The sequence below is a fragment of the Diorhabda sublineata genome, chromosome X (assembly GCF_026230105.1).
Source record: "Diorhabda sublineata isolate icDioSubl1.1 chromosome X, icDioSubl1.1, whole genome shotgun sequence".
Taxonomy (NCBI): domain Eukaryota; kingdom Metazoa; phylum Arthropoda; class Insecta; order Coleoptera; family Chrysomelidae; genus Diorhabda; species Diorhabda sublineata.
The window spans coordinates 23,166,421-23,187,654 of NC_079485.1; the positions used below are offsets into that span (position 1 = coordinate 23,166,421).

At 32.0% G+C, this 21,234-nt stretch overlaps 1 protein-coding gene across 3 annotated transcripts in view; it reads right to left on the reverse strand.

Annotated features, from left to right (window-relative positions):
- Positions 1–21,234, reverse strand: part of LOC130450861 (insulin-like receptor) — a 164,293-nt gene that overhangs the window by 20,636 nt on the left and 122,423 nt on the right. For all 3 annotated transcript variants that reach the window (XM_056789537.1, XM_056789536.1, XM_056789534.1), the window contains one exon: positions 12,276–13,006. In XM_056789537.1, the coding sequence (XP_056645515.1) occupies positions 12,276–13,006 (731 nt within the window). The remainder of the gene's footprint in view (positions 1–12,275; positions 13,007–21,234) is intronic.

The following is a 21,234-nucleotide window of genomic DNA, read 5'->3' on the forward strand; positions in this document are numbered from 1 at the left end:
ACCCATTGTCCGTTCCGGAAGAGGTACCTCCAAAACATGTGATTTGAACGCATCCACCGCTTCTTCAAGTGTAGAAAAACGTTGACCTCGCAATATATTATTGATCATTGGGTGCCAAACAAGGACTGTACGGCTAACCCATCAATTCGATGTTTTGACTTCGTTCAAAAATCTTTTTATTAGAACGCCGCATTGGCGTGGTTAAGAATGATTCGTTTTCTGCAATTTGTTTCCCTGGTTTTTTCGAACACTCCTGGCAAAAAATGTTGGCATACAGTTATCAAAAAAAAACAGGCGACATTTCCTTCGAAATGCTTCGTGCACGAAAAGTTGTGTTGGATTTGGCTTGTCTTGCCTTTCACGATCTTATAGACGTCTTTTAAAGCAACGCGATTAAATTTTTTCAACATTTCTTCACTCCAATCGACATGAAATTTTTTTTAGCGATTGTCAAAATATGTGGTATCCAATGCAAACAAATCTTTATGACAGCTAAATGTTCATGCAATATTGAATGTATACGAGCGGAATTAATGTTCAAGTAAGTATATCTCAATCTCACGGTATTCCACATGACGATGACAATATCAGTGTCCGCAGCCACAGTTCTCTGGACAATAGAAATTCATCCTATAGCGAAATGCGACCACGATTAAACATGGAAAATCATCAAAACACGGTGGCTCGAGATGGTGCTTATCACCAAAAGTCGAAGCGAGTTGATCGACACGCTGCTGTTGGTTGAATCCACGTCGAAAGTCATAGAAAATCAAAGCACGAAAATGTTCGCGATTTAATTATATTTTTGAACAAGATGAATGTTTCAAGTATCTATAAACAACTCAAATAGCACTCGTATGTTAACACGTTCTGAGTTCACGTTCATGTTCACTATTAAAAATATCTAACTTGATGATAGAATGTCAGTTTTGATATATTCACATCAGTGTTGCGATATCACAAAACTTAAGTAGCAGCCCTCGTAGACGAGTTTCTGCGCCGTTTCGTAACCGTGGATGACACGGAAAATTACTATAGCAATCCTGAGATCAAACTGCAATCAAAAGAGTGGCGAAAAACCCGAAATTATTTGAAAAGACTTTTTTTCCATCATGACAACGCTAGAAATCACATATCTTTAGAAAGAGTTTAATTGGGAAGTTTTCATGCATTCACCGCATTGTCCCGTCGAATTATCTACATAATTCTTTTAATATCCTTAAAAGAAGCTTTTTAAAATCAGAAAACACCAATTTTACCAGAAAAGTATCAGGTGAGAACAATATATGTCTCATTGATTAGTGTTTCAAATTTCTATTTATATATTCAATTTGAAAAAAATTAAAAAACTAAAATGATATTTTTCCCGATATAATGAAATAATTTCTTATTCAAAATATGTGATGACAAAAAGTTATGGATTTTTCGACTCGTTCTCGTATATACAACGAAGGAATAAAATTCGAACAAAAATTTTTTGCGAATTAAACCTTGATTACGTAAACGTAAATTAAAAGTTTGTATTCATATAGCAGAAAATGATATTATTATTAGGAATAAAATTAAAGTTTCATGTCATTTATTCATTGAATACCAACTAAGAGCAAGATAATTTTTGCAACAGCAATAAAACTCAAAACGACGTGCTGTTAAGCAATTTTACATACAAATGTTTTAGTGTTAGCTGATAATTGAAAACTACGTTATAGGATTTTCACAATCATCACGAAGTAATAAAATGAAGGAAGTAACGATCAATCCACTAAATACAGATCGATCTGGTACTTATACGAGGGTCGCCCTGCAAGTTTTCACAAAAAGTGAAATAGAAACAAACAAGATCGAAAGAAAGTGTTTCACTACTTTTTGAAATATTCCCCCTTAGGTCTGTGTATTTTGTATACGCTCAAATCAATTCTGGAAACGTTTTTTCCACACTGCAGCTGATATCGTGGAAATATGATTTTGAAAGTCTTCAATAGTTTGAGGTGATGAGAGTCTTTTGTTCGAGGGTAAGTGACAAGAAAAAGTTATTAGGCGATAAATCAGTTGTTTGACGTGCCTTATGGGAGCTGACAAGCAGAATTCATCTTTCTCACACCTAAATGTTCATGCAACCGATTTTGGCTGACCTCACTGATTATGGAAATCAATCTTCTCTGATGGATTACCAAAAAGTTACATGAAGTGATTCTATGCATTGTTGTAGAGTAAGACCTTTTTCGAAATAAAAAAAAATAATCCAACGTAATCCTTCACGGATGATGTCGATTTTTGCACAAACTTTCTTTTAATTGTTCACTATTAATAACTTACTCAGACAATTTCTAAATTGCACTGGCTTCGCAATAACAAACGTCAATTTTCACAAGTACAATGGTGCCACACAAGTCATTAACGCCACATATTGTTCAACTGTAAAAACTGAAAAGGCAACCCTCTTATAAGGTTTGGTTTAGTTTCATCTACGTTAATTTCTAGAGGTGATAGTACATCCAATAGTTCTTTCACTTCTAAAGCTGAATATTAAGGGAGATGCAACCTGTCTGATATGACAGTTCATATTTTAGGGGTTGTTGTAAAACATAAAAAATATTAATCAATCCAGTACGATATCTACCGAATGATTACAAGACTACTTTTTGATAAAGCTCACTTCCAAAATATAAATTGCTTTTTTTATTATATACGAGAATTGTTTCCAACCTCGAGTTAAAGATGACAGCACTTATCAACTGTTATGAAATGTATTTGCGCATGATTCTCACTGAAATTTTGAAGATTTTGCACACTTCGGTGATCACCATGGCTAAAATTGATCAATTGCACTTCGAATTGATTGACTATCCTCTGTATTCACAATATCTGGTCTCCAACGACTTTTTCCTGTTTCCCAACCAAAAAGTTTCAATTGCAGGAGAGAAATTTGATTCAGATGACGATGTTATCGCATACGTATACGCCTATTTTGAGGAGGAAAACGACAACTATTATTTGGAAGGGTTCAAAAGATTGCTGGATTAAGTGTACAGACTTCGAAGAAAAATGAAAAGGAAACTTTCCATTTAACCCTCGTAATTAAAGAAAAAAGTTTCCCAATTCAACATTTCAAAGGATTATATCTATTTTATCATTAGACTTACATCAAAAAATACCCTCATTTTTTAACATACTATTAGAAATTCATGTATATCATAATGGATCATCTTGTATATTACTATTAAATTTGATCGTGTAATTTGTTATAATTTAAAATGTTAATGATATTAACATTTTTAAAAACTACTTTGTTGATGATCCTTACCTCAAACCTTAATTATTTATCCGATGTAACCGTCGACTTGGTTTTTGCGATAATCTAATCAGAATTTTTTATGATAATTACCTTTGTTCATTACTCTATGATGATTTGAGGTTAGGATACCCGCATTAATGGTGCTACTCTATTCGCATATTAATTAAGGTAGCAATAGTGAAACATCATTTAGTAAACAACTTTAATTACGTTGAGTTTTAGTAAACACGTGCACACTTCACGGTTTCAAGTATTTTCATTGATAATATTTATATATTATTGTTTTATCAAAATGGGGTTTTCGATTTTAACGTATTTAACAAATAATAAGATAATACTACTATTAATTGATCTTTAAAATTAAATAAATTTATTCTGAATTATCAGTAATTATGGAAAACACTATTTATCAAATAAAAGCTTGTGTCAACAAAAATAAATCCAAGATTAAAAAATTTATAAATCTGTTGCCTTTCCATTCGGTGGAATTATTTTCCCTATTTATATGGATACGCTTCGACCGATCAATATGCACTATAGGTGGCAGATATGATCAGCAGACATTTAGATAATACCGGTCCAAAGTTTTTTCTATTCCTCCTTTTTTTCTTTCTCTTTTATATGTATTGCCAAGCAAAGGTCGAAACGGTGTCTTACAAAACAAAAATGAAATGCGTGCATCGAGCCGTAAATAAAAGAAGAAAAATTATAAAAGAGTTAACAACAGGGTAACAAAGAGTTGAAACTTTTTCATCAATGCGATTATAGTCATAGTCTCCTAACCTAACTTTTTTGACTGTTCAGAAACGTTTTCGCTTGAACTGATGTGTGAGAGGAAAATGATTCGTTTTTGGCGACTGGTTTCTCGGATATTTTTCGAACGCTCCTGCCAAAAAAATACTGATGTACAATTCAGAATTAACCGTTCTACGTTTCTCTTGCCTCGAAATGCTTCGTTTAGTTTCGGATTCATATGTATGGATCCATGAATCGTCTCCGTCTCCATCACGATCTTATCAAGCACCGCGATTAAATTTTTTCAACATTTCTTTGCACCAATCGACACAAGTATGCCTGAATTTCGCGGTATTTCACATGACGATCTTCCAATTAAAGACTGCAGTTCTATTATTACTAAATTCTTATCGATATATGTTCTTTAAAATATAAATGTTGAAATCGATTGTATTGTTTATATTTGTTGTGTATCACCCAAATTATAAGGTGGGTAAAAACTTATGACCGGTAGTCTACGTGGCAATCATTAGCTACAGAATTTTTTGAATTATTCTACCTAAATATTAATTTTTATATTTTTAATGGAATTTACAAGTATATAATGGTTATCTTTGATAAAAATCTAGTGAGATTTAAAGGTAGAGAGTAGTTTTATTAAATTTGATTCATAAACTGTATATAGTCTTTATTACAAATATACTTGCCAAATAAAATTTTAGAAATGATAGATTTATACTATTTAAAACGATGACCATAAACTGAACAAAGCCTATTAAACAATCCTCGTATTCCACGGCATTGACTTTAAAGAGACTTTAAAGAGATCTAGTGGCGGTTACTGATTCTTGAATTCCTATTTTCATTAAAATATGGGTTCAAGGAGAAACAATGAATGAAACATAATTTATTTTTGAATGCTGATAATTCTTTTGACATAAATAATTTATGTGATTTCCTACCTAACAATATCCAATCAATATAACTATAATACAATAGACAAAATATAATTAGAAATCTGTCAATGTCTGTAATAACAAATTCATTTTTGCAAAAGTAAACTTTCGGTTTTATATTTCTCGGTTCATTGTAATAAGTGGGTGGAATCCAATCAGTTCGTGACGGAAATGGAATACATAAACAGTTTTTATCTACATGTCAGTGTATTGGAGAGAATCGTATAAGAAAATGGAATGAGACTATTTTCGTCATTCTCAAAACGTTAATTACCTCCGAATGAATCATTGGGAAAGAGGATGTTTTTCAAATTCTAAATACAAAAAAAGGTTTTTGCTGAAAATACTCAACAGCATCTTTGTTCATGAGAAACTGAATTTATGTGGACACTGTAGATACTACAGGACGAAACATCGTGTTTCCAGACAAACTTTTTGTAGGTTTGGCTCGAAATTTATTTCATAGATTGTAGTTTCAGGATCTTCTTTTCATCACCAGCTATGATTGTATTAAGTAATTTGTTATGGTTTTCAGTTGTTGAAATGCTCTATCTTCTTCTTCTTCCGTGCCGTGACCGTTAGCTATCATATTTACTATCATTGCTTTTTTACTTCAACACGGAATAACTGAGTTGATGATTTCCCAAACCATTGACGAAAACGATGTTTTGCGCCAACCTATGCTTCTCCTACTCGTTATTTTGTCTTCCATTACCAAGTGAAGAAGATCATTCTACACAGAGTTGCGCATTACATGACCAAAGTAGGTATTCTAATTTACCTCGCTTTATAGTGTTGACTATTTCTGAAGTTTTGTTCGTGCGCTGAAGAATTTATGTATTCGTAACTCTTCCTTAAAATATGGCGATAAACCCACATCTTTAACGCTTCCAAACGTTTGAGCGTCCACGCATTTGCACCGTAGGCATGTAGGAGCCTAGATATCTTAACATTAAATGTAATAATGTTTTATGAATAAAATTCTTTTATACGTAAAAGACAATAAAAATACAATAATAAAAAATAGTATTATTACTTTATATGTTTAATTATTTAACTAATATTTTTATGCACCTTAATTAGTAGAGTGCATTAATAGAAATTTGTCATAAAACTATAATTTTATTATATATAATTATTTTATATTTTTTTTTATTAATTTTTTGTTGTATTGAAATACCAGGTGGGATTTTGAAATTTGGTAAATTGTTTGGGACCATAATTTGTTGAAATAAGCAATGACAAGTTTGAGCACTTTCTGAAACATGGATCTTACGCTTACGCATTACGTTTTATTTAAAAGATACCAAAAAGGCTCTCGAAATGTTAAAATTCGGCTATGGTAATAATGTAGTAATTTAGAAGACTGTACGAGTGATGAAATCGGTCAGTTAAGGATAAGGGTCGATTGAGACATTCTTCCACTGCAAAAATAGTCGACTGGATTATTGAAACATTTACGAAAAGATGTGCGAAAAAAGGGACATGGAAAATAACGCACCGAGCCACAAGTAGATTTTACTTCGCGAGTTTTTGGACGGTGTTTCATTAATTTGTGGTTTTATACAGCAAATTAAATAAAGAGGAATAAAGAAAATTTGTTAAAAAATGAAATAAAGAACATTGGTAGGTATCACAATTTTTATTTTCCATAATTCTATTAATTTCAGTTGGTGAACTTTTACATTGTAGTATTTATTCTATTTTTTATTTGTTCTTCCTCCTATAAACGCTATAGGAGCTTTCTATAAGGCCAACTTTTATATTGATTATGCTGTTAAATCCAATTCTAGGTTCCGTTCAAAAAATTAACCTTTCTAAAGTTGACAACATTCCATAGATGGCTCAAACGTATGTACTCGTACGATTTAAATTAAAAACTCATTTCACGACAAAACAAATGTATGTACATGGTTGTTTAATGCGGCCACGTGTGTGTGGGACCAAACCGAAGAAGTAATCTGTTCGGTTATTCAGCTATCAGAGGCATGTTTTAGGAATTATATTTCCAATTGTTTGGTGTGGAATTATTGTTGAATATTTCATGTCTTCAGAATTTCTTGTTGTTGTTAGGAATTATAAATTTATAGTTATCGCTCATGAAGTGAAGTAAAACCAATTACAAGAGAAAGCATATTAAACTTCTTGTTTTTTTGTCAATTTTTATATAGTTTTAGATAAAATATACTCGTTGAATAAATTTATATATAAATATAATCTTCAACCGGTGTTTACTTGCTATGTGCCGAACAGGATTGCCAACTCCAGGCGACAGAAATCCCGAACATTTATCAAGCTTTTATTTTGTTAGAAATTTGATAAAAAATCCATGCCAAGAGAATGGTGTACCAAAGTGCATTGATTTATTTCAAGAAGACTTAATTCACCGCAAATTTATGGGATGTATGCAGAACAAAAAATGCAAGTTAAAGTCACTTTCACGGAGACTGTTCCAGGAAACTGATGGTGAGATGAGATCAAAAGAATAAACAAACTGTAAGATCAAATAGAGTTACAGCAAAAACTCAGAGTAGACAATAAATACAACTAGATGGGAAAACCGAACGATAATCTACCTAGATGAAACTTGGTACGACACCCATGATACACCCAGTAAAGGATGGGTTGATGGTTTAAAAAATGTTACACGAAAGCTTCGTCCAAAAAAAGTAAAAGAATAACCATTCCTCATACGAGGTCAGAAATATGGATACCAGAATGTCTGTTTTTAGCAGTCAAGAATATAGTCGCCAAGATACCAAGTTCTAGTAATAGAGGAAGTGAAATACAAGACTTTTTGGCGCGAATGTGGCATATATTTCCACGGAAGTTATAATGTTCAACAATTGTAAGAATTTATAAATTTTCAAAAGAACACGTTTGGGACAAAATTGCAAAGAAAGCAGGTCACGAAGTAATACGGTTTCCACAGTAGTGTGATCAAGTTGATAAAGACAGAAGATGTAATGTAACCGCTGGAAACTGTAGAAAGTGTATTCAACACGTGAAAGAATTTAGAACCCTTATAGATGTATGTACGCAAATATAAATAGTTTAGAACTCGTAAAAAAACTTATGATAGATTTTCCTGATAGTAGAGATAACGAAATTGAGCTGAATAATAGTAAAATAAATAGAATATTTTTTATGTATCTATGTATTGATATATTGTTCCGAACAAGCTTGCGAAATGGGTCCTTAGGGCGGCCCTGTACAGCTACAATGGATTTTTAAAATTCAGCGAATTCGCGCGGCGTCTTTCATCTGTTTTTATAAATGGCGGACGCGCCTTTGATGTTTCCTTTTATAAATTTTTACTATAGCAGAATAATTTCTAGGAAAGTCTATTTATTTATTTATTTCTTTTGTTTCTTTTTGTCCTAGAACTTTGTAGATTTCTATTTAGGTATATAAATGATTTGTGTAAACGCAATAAGTTAGTTTTAAATAAATAGTCGCAGTGAAAAGAACAAATTAGTGAAAGTGATCGCAGAAATTATTCAAGTGATATTTATAAGTAAATTATAAACGTATAGTATAGTTTATAAATAACTAAAGAACGTAAGAGACAGTGTTCATTAATTCATCCCAAGAATAGAAGGAGTGTAAATAAGTACGAAAAAAATTATAATATTGTGTATCATTTACTAGATTTAAGATTTAAAATTCAACAGTCCCATCATATTAAAATTTCAAATCTAACAATGATATAACAATGTAAACTAAATATACCCTTTATTGAAATATTCTAAATAATATTAAAGTTTTTTTTATAATATTTTATAAAATTACCAGTGATTATAATATAATAGTGCGGCCATGCACAATGCCCTTCCAATTAATAACGAATTTTATATAGGTTTCGGTAGTAAAGGCACTTTCTTATACAGTGTGTTTCTATATTCGACCGACAACGCTCTACCGCAGGGAGATCTCAATAAATGATTCATTTTGATATAGGAATACAAACTCTTACGGGGCTTGGTTCCTGAGGTATAGGGTGTTCAAAATTTTAAATCAAAATCAAAAATTTGTCATAAATCAAGAACGCCTTAAATTTTTTTTTCGAATTTGGTGACCAATATGCAACTTAATGAAGTAATATTTCGACATAAACAAACTTTGGAAAAATTTATCCAGTGGCGCGCTCTCAGGGTTAGTTGTCACTTTTATCCTCCTATTTTTTACGCCACTGGAGCAAATTCTTTTTTTAATTTTGTTTTAAACTGCCAGATTATTTTTAGTTAAAAAACTAATAACCTTTTATGGAGCTAAAATGAACGGTGTTGTAAAAATTTGCCTCTAAACAAAAGTCTGCAAGCACATAATTAATTACAAATTATATAATTATTCATTCAATTTTGAGTAATGATTAAGCGTAAGTAGTTCAAAACAAATAAAAATTAATCAATTTCAAACAAAAACGAATTACAATAATATCAAAATTGGCAATGAAAATAAAAATAATAATAGCACATATTAAATTTAAACAACACTGTATTACAACAATAACAAAATTGACAAGTTAAAATAGTTGTTTAAACTGTTGCCGCTTACTTCAATACACTTATTACACCGTTTTGTCATTGAAAAACGTGTCTTTGAGAATAAATCTAGTTGAGATTGAATGATTTGTGCCACAGCTTGAATTCTAGCTATTAGATCCTTTTCAGATTCGATGATTGTTTCGTACACTAAGGACTTCATATAGCCCGTTATAAAAAAATCGATAGGAATTGTATTGTGAAAAATACTACACATATACTTATCTGACAGTTGTATACTAAAGAGTTCCTGAAATATTGTTGTAATATCAAATTCAGTGTTTTTGGTTTTAAAATAGCACCCTAAAATCTAGTCGAGTTTACATGTACGAATTTTGCATTCCAAATTTCGTTGGTCGAAGTAACCACACCAAAAGGTCATCTACCTGCTACCTGGCCGAATTTACTACCGCCCATATAGATTTGGTGGAATGGCATGTTTGAGTCATTCATGGAAACAAGAGATTTTCATGGGTAAACAGTCTTAATAAGAAAACGTTTTTTGTAAATAAACTTGCATTTATCACATGATAACGATGTCATAATATTATTATTCTTGTTCTTATTAGTGTTTGTAGAAAATTGATAACAAGTGCGTTTAAATTATTGTCAGATGTCGTTTTTACTGATTAGGTACATCCTTGAAAAATGATTATTACGTTGAATAATATTTTATAAAATAGTTCGTGAACTTGAACGCCAAGCCGATTACATCAATAAATATACCTAACTGTTATTTTTTTATTACAAGTACTAATTATGAAGGTTAGTTGAGCTGAACAGAATATAAAATTATAATTATACAAATTACTTTTGCAATAATGTTATACAAAGACCAAGTGCAAAGACGTTAAGATTAATAAAGAAGTTTTATATCTTGTTGGGACAATTACACTGAATATACAGTGTGTACTTAAGTTGAAATCATAAAGAAAATTTTTACGGAAAATATTTCTCGATAAAAATTTTTGCATAATCTAAAATTTCAAATGCATTCATCAAATATGAATACGGGGGTTTTAGAATATGAGTGAAAATAACGAAGAATGTCATAGTTATTGAAATGAAGCTTTTTATGGGACACTATAGGATATTTGGCATGAGAGTTAACTCGTAGAGCTACCAAATCTGTTAAGCTCCTCGTCTTTTTCGAATTACCATTTGCTTAAACAGAGATAGGCGGAAAAAGTTGACGAAGATGGGCACAAAGAGGAGACGAAGAGAATAGTCGCCGGCATTGTCTATTGAGGTTCGGCATAAAAACCAATCGGTATTTACATTATTCATTCAATATAAAATTTAGGCCTAGTTCCGATTATGCGTAGTAGGGCTAATAAATGGGAGTTGTTTATTCAGATGTTTGTTATATTTTATTTTGTCAACTCAATAATGTCATTTGGAACAATTTTAAAGAATTTACGTGTGAAAATATTTTTTTAATACAAAAATGGTTATAAAAGGTGTCACAAAAAAAGTTCATTTTTGTATTGATTATTGCGAGAATGCTTTTATCCGGAGGAGCGTGGGAGGTAAGTCAATCGGAGCCTGGCCTCAAAGAATATAGTCGCTAAGGAGCGTTTCTAAGGAGGGAACAGTTGCATTGCGCGTGAGAACGGTAATTCGACGACTGAAGCGTGTAAAATAATCTGCAATATTCGTCTCTCAAATGATGCGTCAGGCGCTCTATTGATTGGAAAATGGGTCGAGAAATTTGAAGAGATCCGGGCGGTCAAGGTCTTCTAGAACAATCGAAAACGCAGACAGTGTTACTTTGTTCATTCTTGTCTCGTCGCGAGCCTGACTTGTCTTTTCGGAAGCGGGCTACTGCTTTAAACGTGCATAAATCAGTTGGTGCAAGAATTGAAGCCTTACAATGCTGGACAGAAGCTTGACTTCATAAAACCAGATAATTCAACGCACAGTTTAGCAACAACTTGAATGAACGGAAGCTTACTTTCACATTAGCCTCAAGTGACTGTGTGGGCTGCGATATCAGCGCGAGGAAATATAGACCCTTACTTTTTTGAAGATGAAAGGGGGCGCACAGTTACAGTAAATTCAAAGCGTTATGTGCAGATGTTAGACGACTTCTTCGAGTATGAGCCGCAAGGATTTAATAGTTATAATCAAAGAACATAATTCCAGCAGGACGGAGCAACTTCACACATGTCCAATAGATCTCTGCCACGAGTTCGTTAAATTTTTCTTGGCAAATTAATCCTCAGGAGAGATGGCATAAGTTTCCTCCACGCAGTCCCGATTTAACACCTATGGACTTTTTCCTGTGGGGTTATGTCATATATAAAGTTTACGCTAAAAAACCGAGTTCCCTGACAGTATTAAAGGCAAATATCCGTCACGAAATACCTGCCGAGCCGTCGTGGGCAATTTTAGTTCTCGATTAAATGATGCTATGGCTAATATCACTATGGAAGAACTCAAAAAATTCAGGACTTGATACAAAATTTTCAGTTATTGTCAGAATGCGTAACAAAAATACATTACAGTGAAGAAAAATTGACTTGAAACTGAACATTAAATATTGCTTAGAACTCTGGCCTTTAGAATACCTAAATAATTTTACTTTAACTTTCGAAATTTTTACATCTCAAGATTCGTTTTGAGTTTTTAACCATAAAAAGATATCACATTTTTTATTGAAAAAACAATAATAAAAAAAAATTCTATACGGATCTACATTCACATACTAAGAAAAAGTATCTTATTTATACATAAATTACTTACCGAATAGAGGTCTTTCGGACAACTTGTCCTGCAACTTTTTTGTGAACCATGTCCATAACTAATGTGGGGACAAACTGTACAAATATTTGGGTTTTCGTCGCTGCAGGCTAAACAGCTTTCGTCGCAACATTGCAAATTATTATTACATGACCTGCATTTTCCAGGGCATTTTTTCTGGCAGTGATTTTTATTCCAACACAAATACCTTTCCTTTCCATCGGCATCAGTCACAGTTGGACAGCTCATGGTAGTGTTTCCGTTTACTACAGTAGAAGGACACACAGGACACTCATTTTCCGGCTTGAGACTCTTAATAAAGTTTTTCGAACTCTTATCTTTAACAATACTATCCCAGTCTATGGTATGTACAAAACAGAGCGAGGGATTCTTGTCGATGTGCACTTGTCCATGTATGATGTCCGTGAGGGAGTGCAATCCGATTTCTTGGAGCGTTGACATTTCAAATATTACAAATGAATGATCGAGGAAAGTTGATTGTCCTCGAATAACCGTTAAATTAGGGAAAAGCTGACCCACACTCCTAAGCCCATTTACTCTGTATAATAATAAATAATCTGTAATTTCAGTCAATAAAGGGAAGCTAATCTTTGACATCTCAGTTTCGTTCACATTATCGAACAGAAGGATTGAAAGAAACCCTTCAATAACTTCACAATTTTCTAGTTTCTTGAATGATTCCAATGAATTTCGAATATCCATGCTTGAACAAACTGAAACAAAAAGAATACACGTTAATGAAAAAGCAAAAACTCCAATAAGAAAAAAAATTATTATTAAACTATGAAATATAGTATACATTTGGAATAAAATACAATAAAATTAAAAATTAACATGAAAGTACATTACCGTTAAAAAGATTTTGCCCACCCTATAATTTATTCATTAAATTTCAAAATATTACTCTTTAAAAAATTCCTATTTAATATTATTAAGCGAAGGTCGAAACCGTCTCTTACAAACCAAAAATAATAGGGTCCGTTATTTGTTTATTTTTTATATGAGTGTTTATATGTTGTCGGTGAGTGCGACAAGTTAAAACTTGCAAGTTCCGTCTGATTTGTTTATTATTCTTTGATAATGAATTATTTTTTGGTGTTTATGATTGTAGATAATTCCCAGTTAGCCTTGTGATTGCAAGAACATGCTGTGATTTATACTTTTTGGACCAAGATATCTTTTTGTGAAGTTCGAACGAATTGTTTTCGTTCTCGAAATATCAGACTTGTAAGTTTTAAAATTGGTAAAACCAAGGATTTATCGGTTGAAACCTCTGCAATAATCGCAATAGTCCAGGCAAAAATACTATACCATTGCCGCCGAATTAAAAATATGTTGGTTTTTTTTTGGAAGAGAATTGACAAAATTATAGAGCCGATTATCCATATAATTACAGATCTAAAATATAATTACCTAAAAATTCATACAATAACCACAGAGTTCAATATCTTGAAAGCAATTCTCATTGAGAAGCTTTTATCCTTTTCACTACAAACTGCAGAATAGAAGGCAATTCTAACGAAATACAAAGTAGAGATAAATTAGGCATGGCACCAATTTTCACTTAGCAGCTAATGTTTCAGATTCAGCAGTACAAGTTTGTAAACTACATCCTGTTGAGATGCTTGAGGCAATAAGCTTTATACACAAAACAGCAAAGCACACAGGGTTAGGTTAGGTTATACTTGTATTTTAAGTGACAGCTTGAGTGATTTTAGGGTCAAGAAAAGGACTTGGGTCCAGAAACTGATTTAGCTTATAATTTGAAATCGATGCACAAAATTCACAAGAAAATAATGAAGCGGAATGACGAAGACCTGCAGAAAATAATGATGAAGAGGAAATCACAGAGTCTGAGTAATTTGAATCGGATGAAACTGAATCTGAGTCACTTTACTCCTCTGAGAATAAAAGTGAAAGTTAATGAATGTGTAAAATTAGACTCCATTTATTTTTTATTAGGTGGCCGGGGTCTCGTTTAATAATATGTTAGATATCTATACCAAAATAAAAATATGTTAAAATGTATATTGTTTTAATTACACAAATCAGAAGTGGTGCCAATTGGTGTTGATTTAAAAGGAAAGAGAACTTAACTTAATGCTTAACAAAAAACATAATTGTTATAAATTCATAATTAATAGTTTTTGCGTGGTTCTCACATTTGTACTTCTTATTTTTTCCTGAAAAAGTATTATATATTATATTATATCATATATAAAAAGAAAACAACTTATATACAGCAAGATAATGCAAAGCTGCTTTTTTTTTCTGATAATGGTGCAGATACTGTCGCTTTTATTTATTTTTTGCATTTATGGCGTTTTATTGAAAGTTTTAACTGTCAAATAATACCTACATGCACCGTAATGAAGTTCCAAAAAAGTTATTCATTAAACAAAATTTAAAAAAAATAAATAAAAATAAGGTCAAAGATTGTACAGAAAATTTTATTTGCCCGGCCCTTTTGCAAGGCGTATGCCACAATTTACAAATAACTGGGCATTTCTCATCACTACCTTTTAACATACTTTATTCCATACATATTTGTAATGTGGTAAAAACAATATTACTTCTAATTTATTAAATGCTAGTTGACCATGATATATTAATTCATTAATTGTGTTTGGGAACTGAATTTAGTTGGAAAAATCCAAATCAAGAACGTTTAATAAGGTAAAAAGGGGCTATTTGCCGGTTGTGTCTTAAATTTAATATTCAAGCCCTGGAGCAACAGTATCTGCACCATTATCAGAAAAATGCGGTTTTGCATTATCTTGTTGTACGTAAGTTGTTTTTTTTATACGTAGGCGAAATTTAGATTTGATTGCGGTAATAACATTTCCCAGTATTATATTTTTACAATGTACTGCTGTAACAGGTCCCACATTTTTTATCATTATCCCTTTAGCTCTGGAATTTCTTTGAGCCGGTGCTTAATATACAAATGACCATAATCTAATTTCACCATCGAAATGAAGTTTTCGATTAGTATCTTAGCGTGGTGTAGCCACTGCAGCCATAAGCATTACTTTCGTAATAAACTTTTTAACTTTGCAGTTTCTCTTCGTTTAGAATTAAGTAATAAGGGCATTTAGTTTTAGTAAGGTATAACCATTTAAATCATTAAAAAGAAAATATCCGTTTGTTTCTTTTGATCCGTTTAAGTATATTTACCTGTAGAAGATTTTCATTTAAAATACTTTTCCGATTTAAATATATCAAACAAAGTTGATTTTGGAATACCGATTGCGGAAGAAAGATTGTGAAGCGTTCCTCGACGATTATTCTAAACTGGTCAGAATTAACGCACCAATCATATTTTTCTCGATATTATTTATTTATTGTTAACTTACTGTACGACAAGTAGGCCATGGTCTTTGTGTGACAGTGATAGTTGTTATTTGAGTTAACTATAGTATCACATAATCTTGTTTTGACAGTAATTCGTATTTAACCTCGTTTTAGACTAAAACTGTATTAACATTTTCTTAAAAAGTGCTGATTAAAGCAAAATTTCTGTTAGAAGCAAGCTTTTGATTGTAATTGTTTTTATATTACGCATGTTTGGAAGTTCATTTGAGAATATATCTTAAGTAAAAGAATGTACCGCCAAAAATATTTGTCAATGGAGGAGGCAGTGTGAGAATCGACTCTACTGAATGAAGGATATTCAATGCGATATGTTGCTGATTTGTTAGGAGAACATCATTCCAGTATCAGTCGCATAGTAAGGCGCCATAATGAAACGGGATCGTACCATAGAAGACCAGGTCAAGGGCAAATATGTTGCACTAATCAAATTGATGATCGTTGTTTGAGACAACGTGCTCTCAGAACCAGAAAAGTCACCAGCAATCTGCTAAAAAATGAATTAACAGATGTTTGAAATATCGACATATCGTTACATGTTTACATGAAGCAGTATTAAGCAACAGAAGACCACCCAAAAACTATTACATACCTAACCTAACCAGAGAACACAAAGTTCAGAGATTAAATTTTGAAGAATACATCAGAATTGGATCATCAATGATTGGAAACGGGTTCTGTTCTTCGATGAAACTAGAGTTAGGCAAGGATAAAGGTTTGCCAGTTATAATATCTCTCCTAAAGTGCCTTTTCGTTTTCGTTCTAAAATATTTTAGGGATTTAGGAAGTTGCTTCGATGCTCTACGGAATCGGTCCCTATACGTACGAAGTCTATGAATGCCCAATATTACTTAGACAACATTATTGTCGAATATGTAATGACTTTTGCTCCGTCTGTTGGGCCTAATTTTTTATCAACGAAGGATAACACTCGTCCCTACGAGGCTAGACAGGTTATTGGCTACATACATGATGTCAATATCCCTTTATTAGAGTGGTTATTAACAGCACGGATATGAATCCTATAGAAAATCTAAGGGACTATCTTAAACGAGGTTCGAAGTCATAGTTCCTCTGTTTCTAATCACTACCAACTCATAGAGGTCGCTATTGAAGAATGGGAGAATATATCGCAAACTTGTGTTGAATATTTAATATCAAGCATGCCGCGACATATGAATGCAAGAAGTAGAGGTATTAGGGTTGACCCACATGCATATATTATCTTTTACTGATTTTTTTTTCATTTTGGAGGTATGATAGCTTATTTATGCATTTCCAACGAAAACAAACTTTTATGGATAAAATAAGGCAAATTAAGGTTATGTTAAGGTTATATTCTACTAATAGGTGTTCATTATTATTTCAATGTAACTTAGATCTATTTTATGTTTATATTGTAAATATTTAGATTAATTGGAGTGGTGCGTTAATTTTGTCCAGGAGTTTATATATCTAAATTAGAATAATCTTTACGTTTTCTTCCGCATTTTTTTTCATTTTTTGAAAAACATCAACGTCAATGTTTCCCCTTCTCAATGTATTAAGCTTTTGTTTTATGCCAAATTCTTCTTACGGTTAGCCGGGAGAGTTGAAATGCAGTAGCAACGTCTTTGATTGCACCTTTCATGTGCTGTAATAATATCTTTAAAATGAGGTTGTTTTGTGGTTAATTGATTATATTTAAAATCTCTTTTCCAAGTTTATAAACTCTTCTTCAGAATTTTCAATATTGATTTTGCAGCAGTACGAATTTTATTTATTATAAAAAAACTGAACTTTGATCATTAAGAATATGACCCATGTCAATTATATTAGATTGTATTACCTTTAATATATAATATAATAGTGGATGTAATCATTTGTTTGCTATATTCACAAAAATTATTGACGGTAGAGGTAAGGAGAAATATCTTGAATGGAGGTAAAGCTAAAAATGTGTCCATCTGTAAACAACAAGTTATTGTTCGAAGACTCACCATAATAGCGCTAGTGTAGCAAATGGAAATGATATGAATTTAGCAGTTATCAACAGAGTGAAGTGTGTTGGGTTGAAAAATTCGAAATTTTACTTGACTTGTGTAGTTGAGAAATATTTGGTGGAATTTAATAACTATAACCTTCAAAATTTTTCAGAAAACGTGGCTATTGACATTGAGTGCATTTCTATTTTAGACGTTATTGTTACTTACTATCCGTATATTATATATTTTATGTCAAATTTTTTAATAGATTTGTATATTGAAAGTTTTTTTAAAATTACTTTCAAATAGGAATTGAATTTACTATTCTACTCTAATAATTTCTGGCGCTGTTTCAAAAATCTTTCCACTTGTTACTGAAGCACCATCTTAATTTGCTCCCTTTCAATCAGGGATGTAACGGAAGTGGTTATATCGAAACCGAAGTAGGAGCCGAGTTTTGAAATTTGAGTTGTTCGAGTCTGATCCGGAATCGGAGACAGATAAGATTTCTGCTGTACTTACCCATTTGTGTATTCTTTATTGGCAGCTCCCTTAAAATGTTACTTTTGTTTTCATCCTAACAAAAAGTGAATGAAGAAATGGACAAATTATAGTCAAGGAAAATGGTCAAGGTATTGTAGTAATACAGATTTATAACGACCAAATCCATCATGAGGTTTTAATATTATCGGGAAATAGTAACACGATATATTTGAAAATGATAAACTGCTAAACGATCATTTGTTTGTACATTTAGGAGCCGGTTCAATAGAATAAAATATACAAATATATTTAAGCCTCTTTAATTTCAGTAATAAAAAAAATGTAAAAGTTGTAAATTAAATCACATGAAATGATTTCAAAAGAAACAAATAAAACAAATGAAACCGTGAATTTCCTCATTTGAGATTTTCCATTCTTTTAATATTTCATGAATTTCTTCTTCCGTTGAATGTGTGACATTTCAAAATAACTTAAACTCTATTAAATTCTTCATTTATGCCGTACACTGTTAGACTTAATAACAGTTGTAAATGAAATTTTGTCATTTCCTTAACTGACAATTCGGCACCACGAACTGGCTAAGACGTCTAAATCCAATGTCTACGAAATTGGAAGGGAAGATGTTGCCAACAAACCATTTCAGAAATCAATCTATATTTATAATTTCCATGGATTAAGACTTAGATGTACACAATTTGTAATTCTTCATCGAAGTATCTTTGATTTGTTTTTTGGCTGCTTGAAGAGGAATTGAAGTCAAAGGCCCTTTTCAATTCAATTTCTAGTTTATTCAATTCTTGTCCAGAAGTATTTTCACATTTTGAATGACGTTTTAACGATGTGGTAGTGCCTTTCTTTCGTATTACAAAGTTTATACTTTGTTGTATTCGCAGACACTTCATTAAAGAAGTTCCAAATAACGCTTGTTTTTGGTTTCATTATTAGAATTAAATGTCACACATTATATAAAAACACACAACACTCATCAGAAATTCAAGTGTAAAAATACAAATACGAAATGACCAGTGAAGAAGTAATAAACAGAAAGCGATTCTCTGCATGAAAAGTATAAACCTGTTGATACACTACGCGCTGCTTATTTCACCCTCCAATTTTAACCTCCGATATAAAAGTATTGGAACTGAAGTCGAATCTCCGTAAGATCCCTTTCACTTTCAACGTACACTGAGATGGCTCTCCTCACCTCTACACTCCATAACGATAATCTACGATGTTTTTTTAAATGTATACCATATGTTTGGACGAAGGGAGTATGTGATTATAAAAATACAAAGAATTTTCTAAATTGATTCATATATAAATAAATGTCTGTAAATTATTATTGTTTTTATAAATTTCTAAATATATATAAATATTTGCTACTTTTTCATATATTAGGATTGAAATTTTGACGGAAAATCTTTGTATAGTTGAAGTGATTGCTTTTAAATAAAAAAATAGAGAAAAATAACAATAGAAAGCATAAAAACTGAAAGACGAATTCTCCTGTTTCAAAAATTCGAAATAACTAATATTTATAAGCGTGCTAAATGACGTAGTTAGTCACCTTTTTTTGTTTTTTTCGACTCGTGGTAATACGATCAAATAATAATTTTTTTAACCTTATCAACCTACATACATAATGAGAAACCTCTTAAAATTACATGCAGGATGTAAAAAATGGCAATGTTATGTTAATTAATATTTCGTCAACTTTTTTGCAAATTATTAATTCGTGGTTTCAATCCTTATGTCCATTGTTTTTGTTAATATCTGATCAAATAATTATTAATGGAATGTCCCTTCTGCGTTACTATTATTAATATTCTATATATATCTATATATATATATATATATATATATATATATATATATATATAAGATTTTATAGTTTAAACGTTTCAATTCAAGAATTAAACTTCTCGTGCTCAATTAAACACCAAATTCATAAAAAAACTACATTCTACTTTCAAACAACCCAAATAGCTTCAAAGTGAAAATTGTTGAGACACAGACAATTTGCATCATGAACGCCACTCTTGAAATAACCTGCAGTGGAAACTGTTGGTGTTGGCTGCAACAAAGCGTTCATTCTTTGAGATTTAAGATTACTTTACACTGGAGACCGTTCGATTCAGGCAGAGGAATTTGACCGAGACAAGAATGTCTGTCCCCTTTCTCCTGTATCTGTAAAGTCATCGGCTGGTTGTGGTTGTACCGCACTTTTTGATTATATTCGCAATAACCTGAATTTTACTGAACGCAATTTCCATTCAGACCGTTCAGTTATTCAAGAGTGACGACAGAATCGGAGCAAGCTCACAATTAAATGGTATACAGGGTGTCAATAAAAGGTTGAGAAATATTTTCTCTCTCCTGGCATAAAAATAAGTTAATTTATCTAATTTTGTGGAAACCAGAGGCGTCTTTACCTATGGTGTAGGAGGTGCGTTGCACCGGGGCGTCGCGATTTCAAGGGCGCCCGAGTACCCGGGAATTTCAATGTAAATGCACCAGTGGTGTGATGGCGGTATAATCTGACGTACCCACGAAAAAAGTACTCCAGTTTGCATACCTGCATTTTGCATGGCGTCGAGAGCTCTTCATTAATAAAAGTGTCTTGTTTTAGCAAAGGGAGGCTCGGCTCGCATCAGCGGCTTTTACAATATAATTATGGTAATAGTGAGTATTGCATCGTTACCGAAAAGCGCGTACGTAAGCACCTATTTTGATTTGTTTGAAAACACGCCTATTATCGTTGCGAACTTTTCTTTTCAGAAATAATAAACCATCATTTTGCGTAAGTAAGTAAGCCTTAACGGAATGCACAAAGTATTGTATTTGAGTGATTCATACTGACACAATTAATGCGACTTTTATACAAGAGAGATAGTGATTCTAAATACCTTTAAATACCTATTTACTTGAAATTTTTTTATTTGTTAATCCTAATATAATGCGGAACAAAACTTCAAAAGAAGTTCAAATGGTTTAATATGTTACACCTACTATCGTAACATTTGATCAACTAAGTTTTTTTTTAGTTTAATGTACATCTACACCTCTGGTCATTGGCACACAAAAACCACCAAAAGATATAT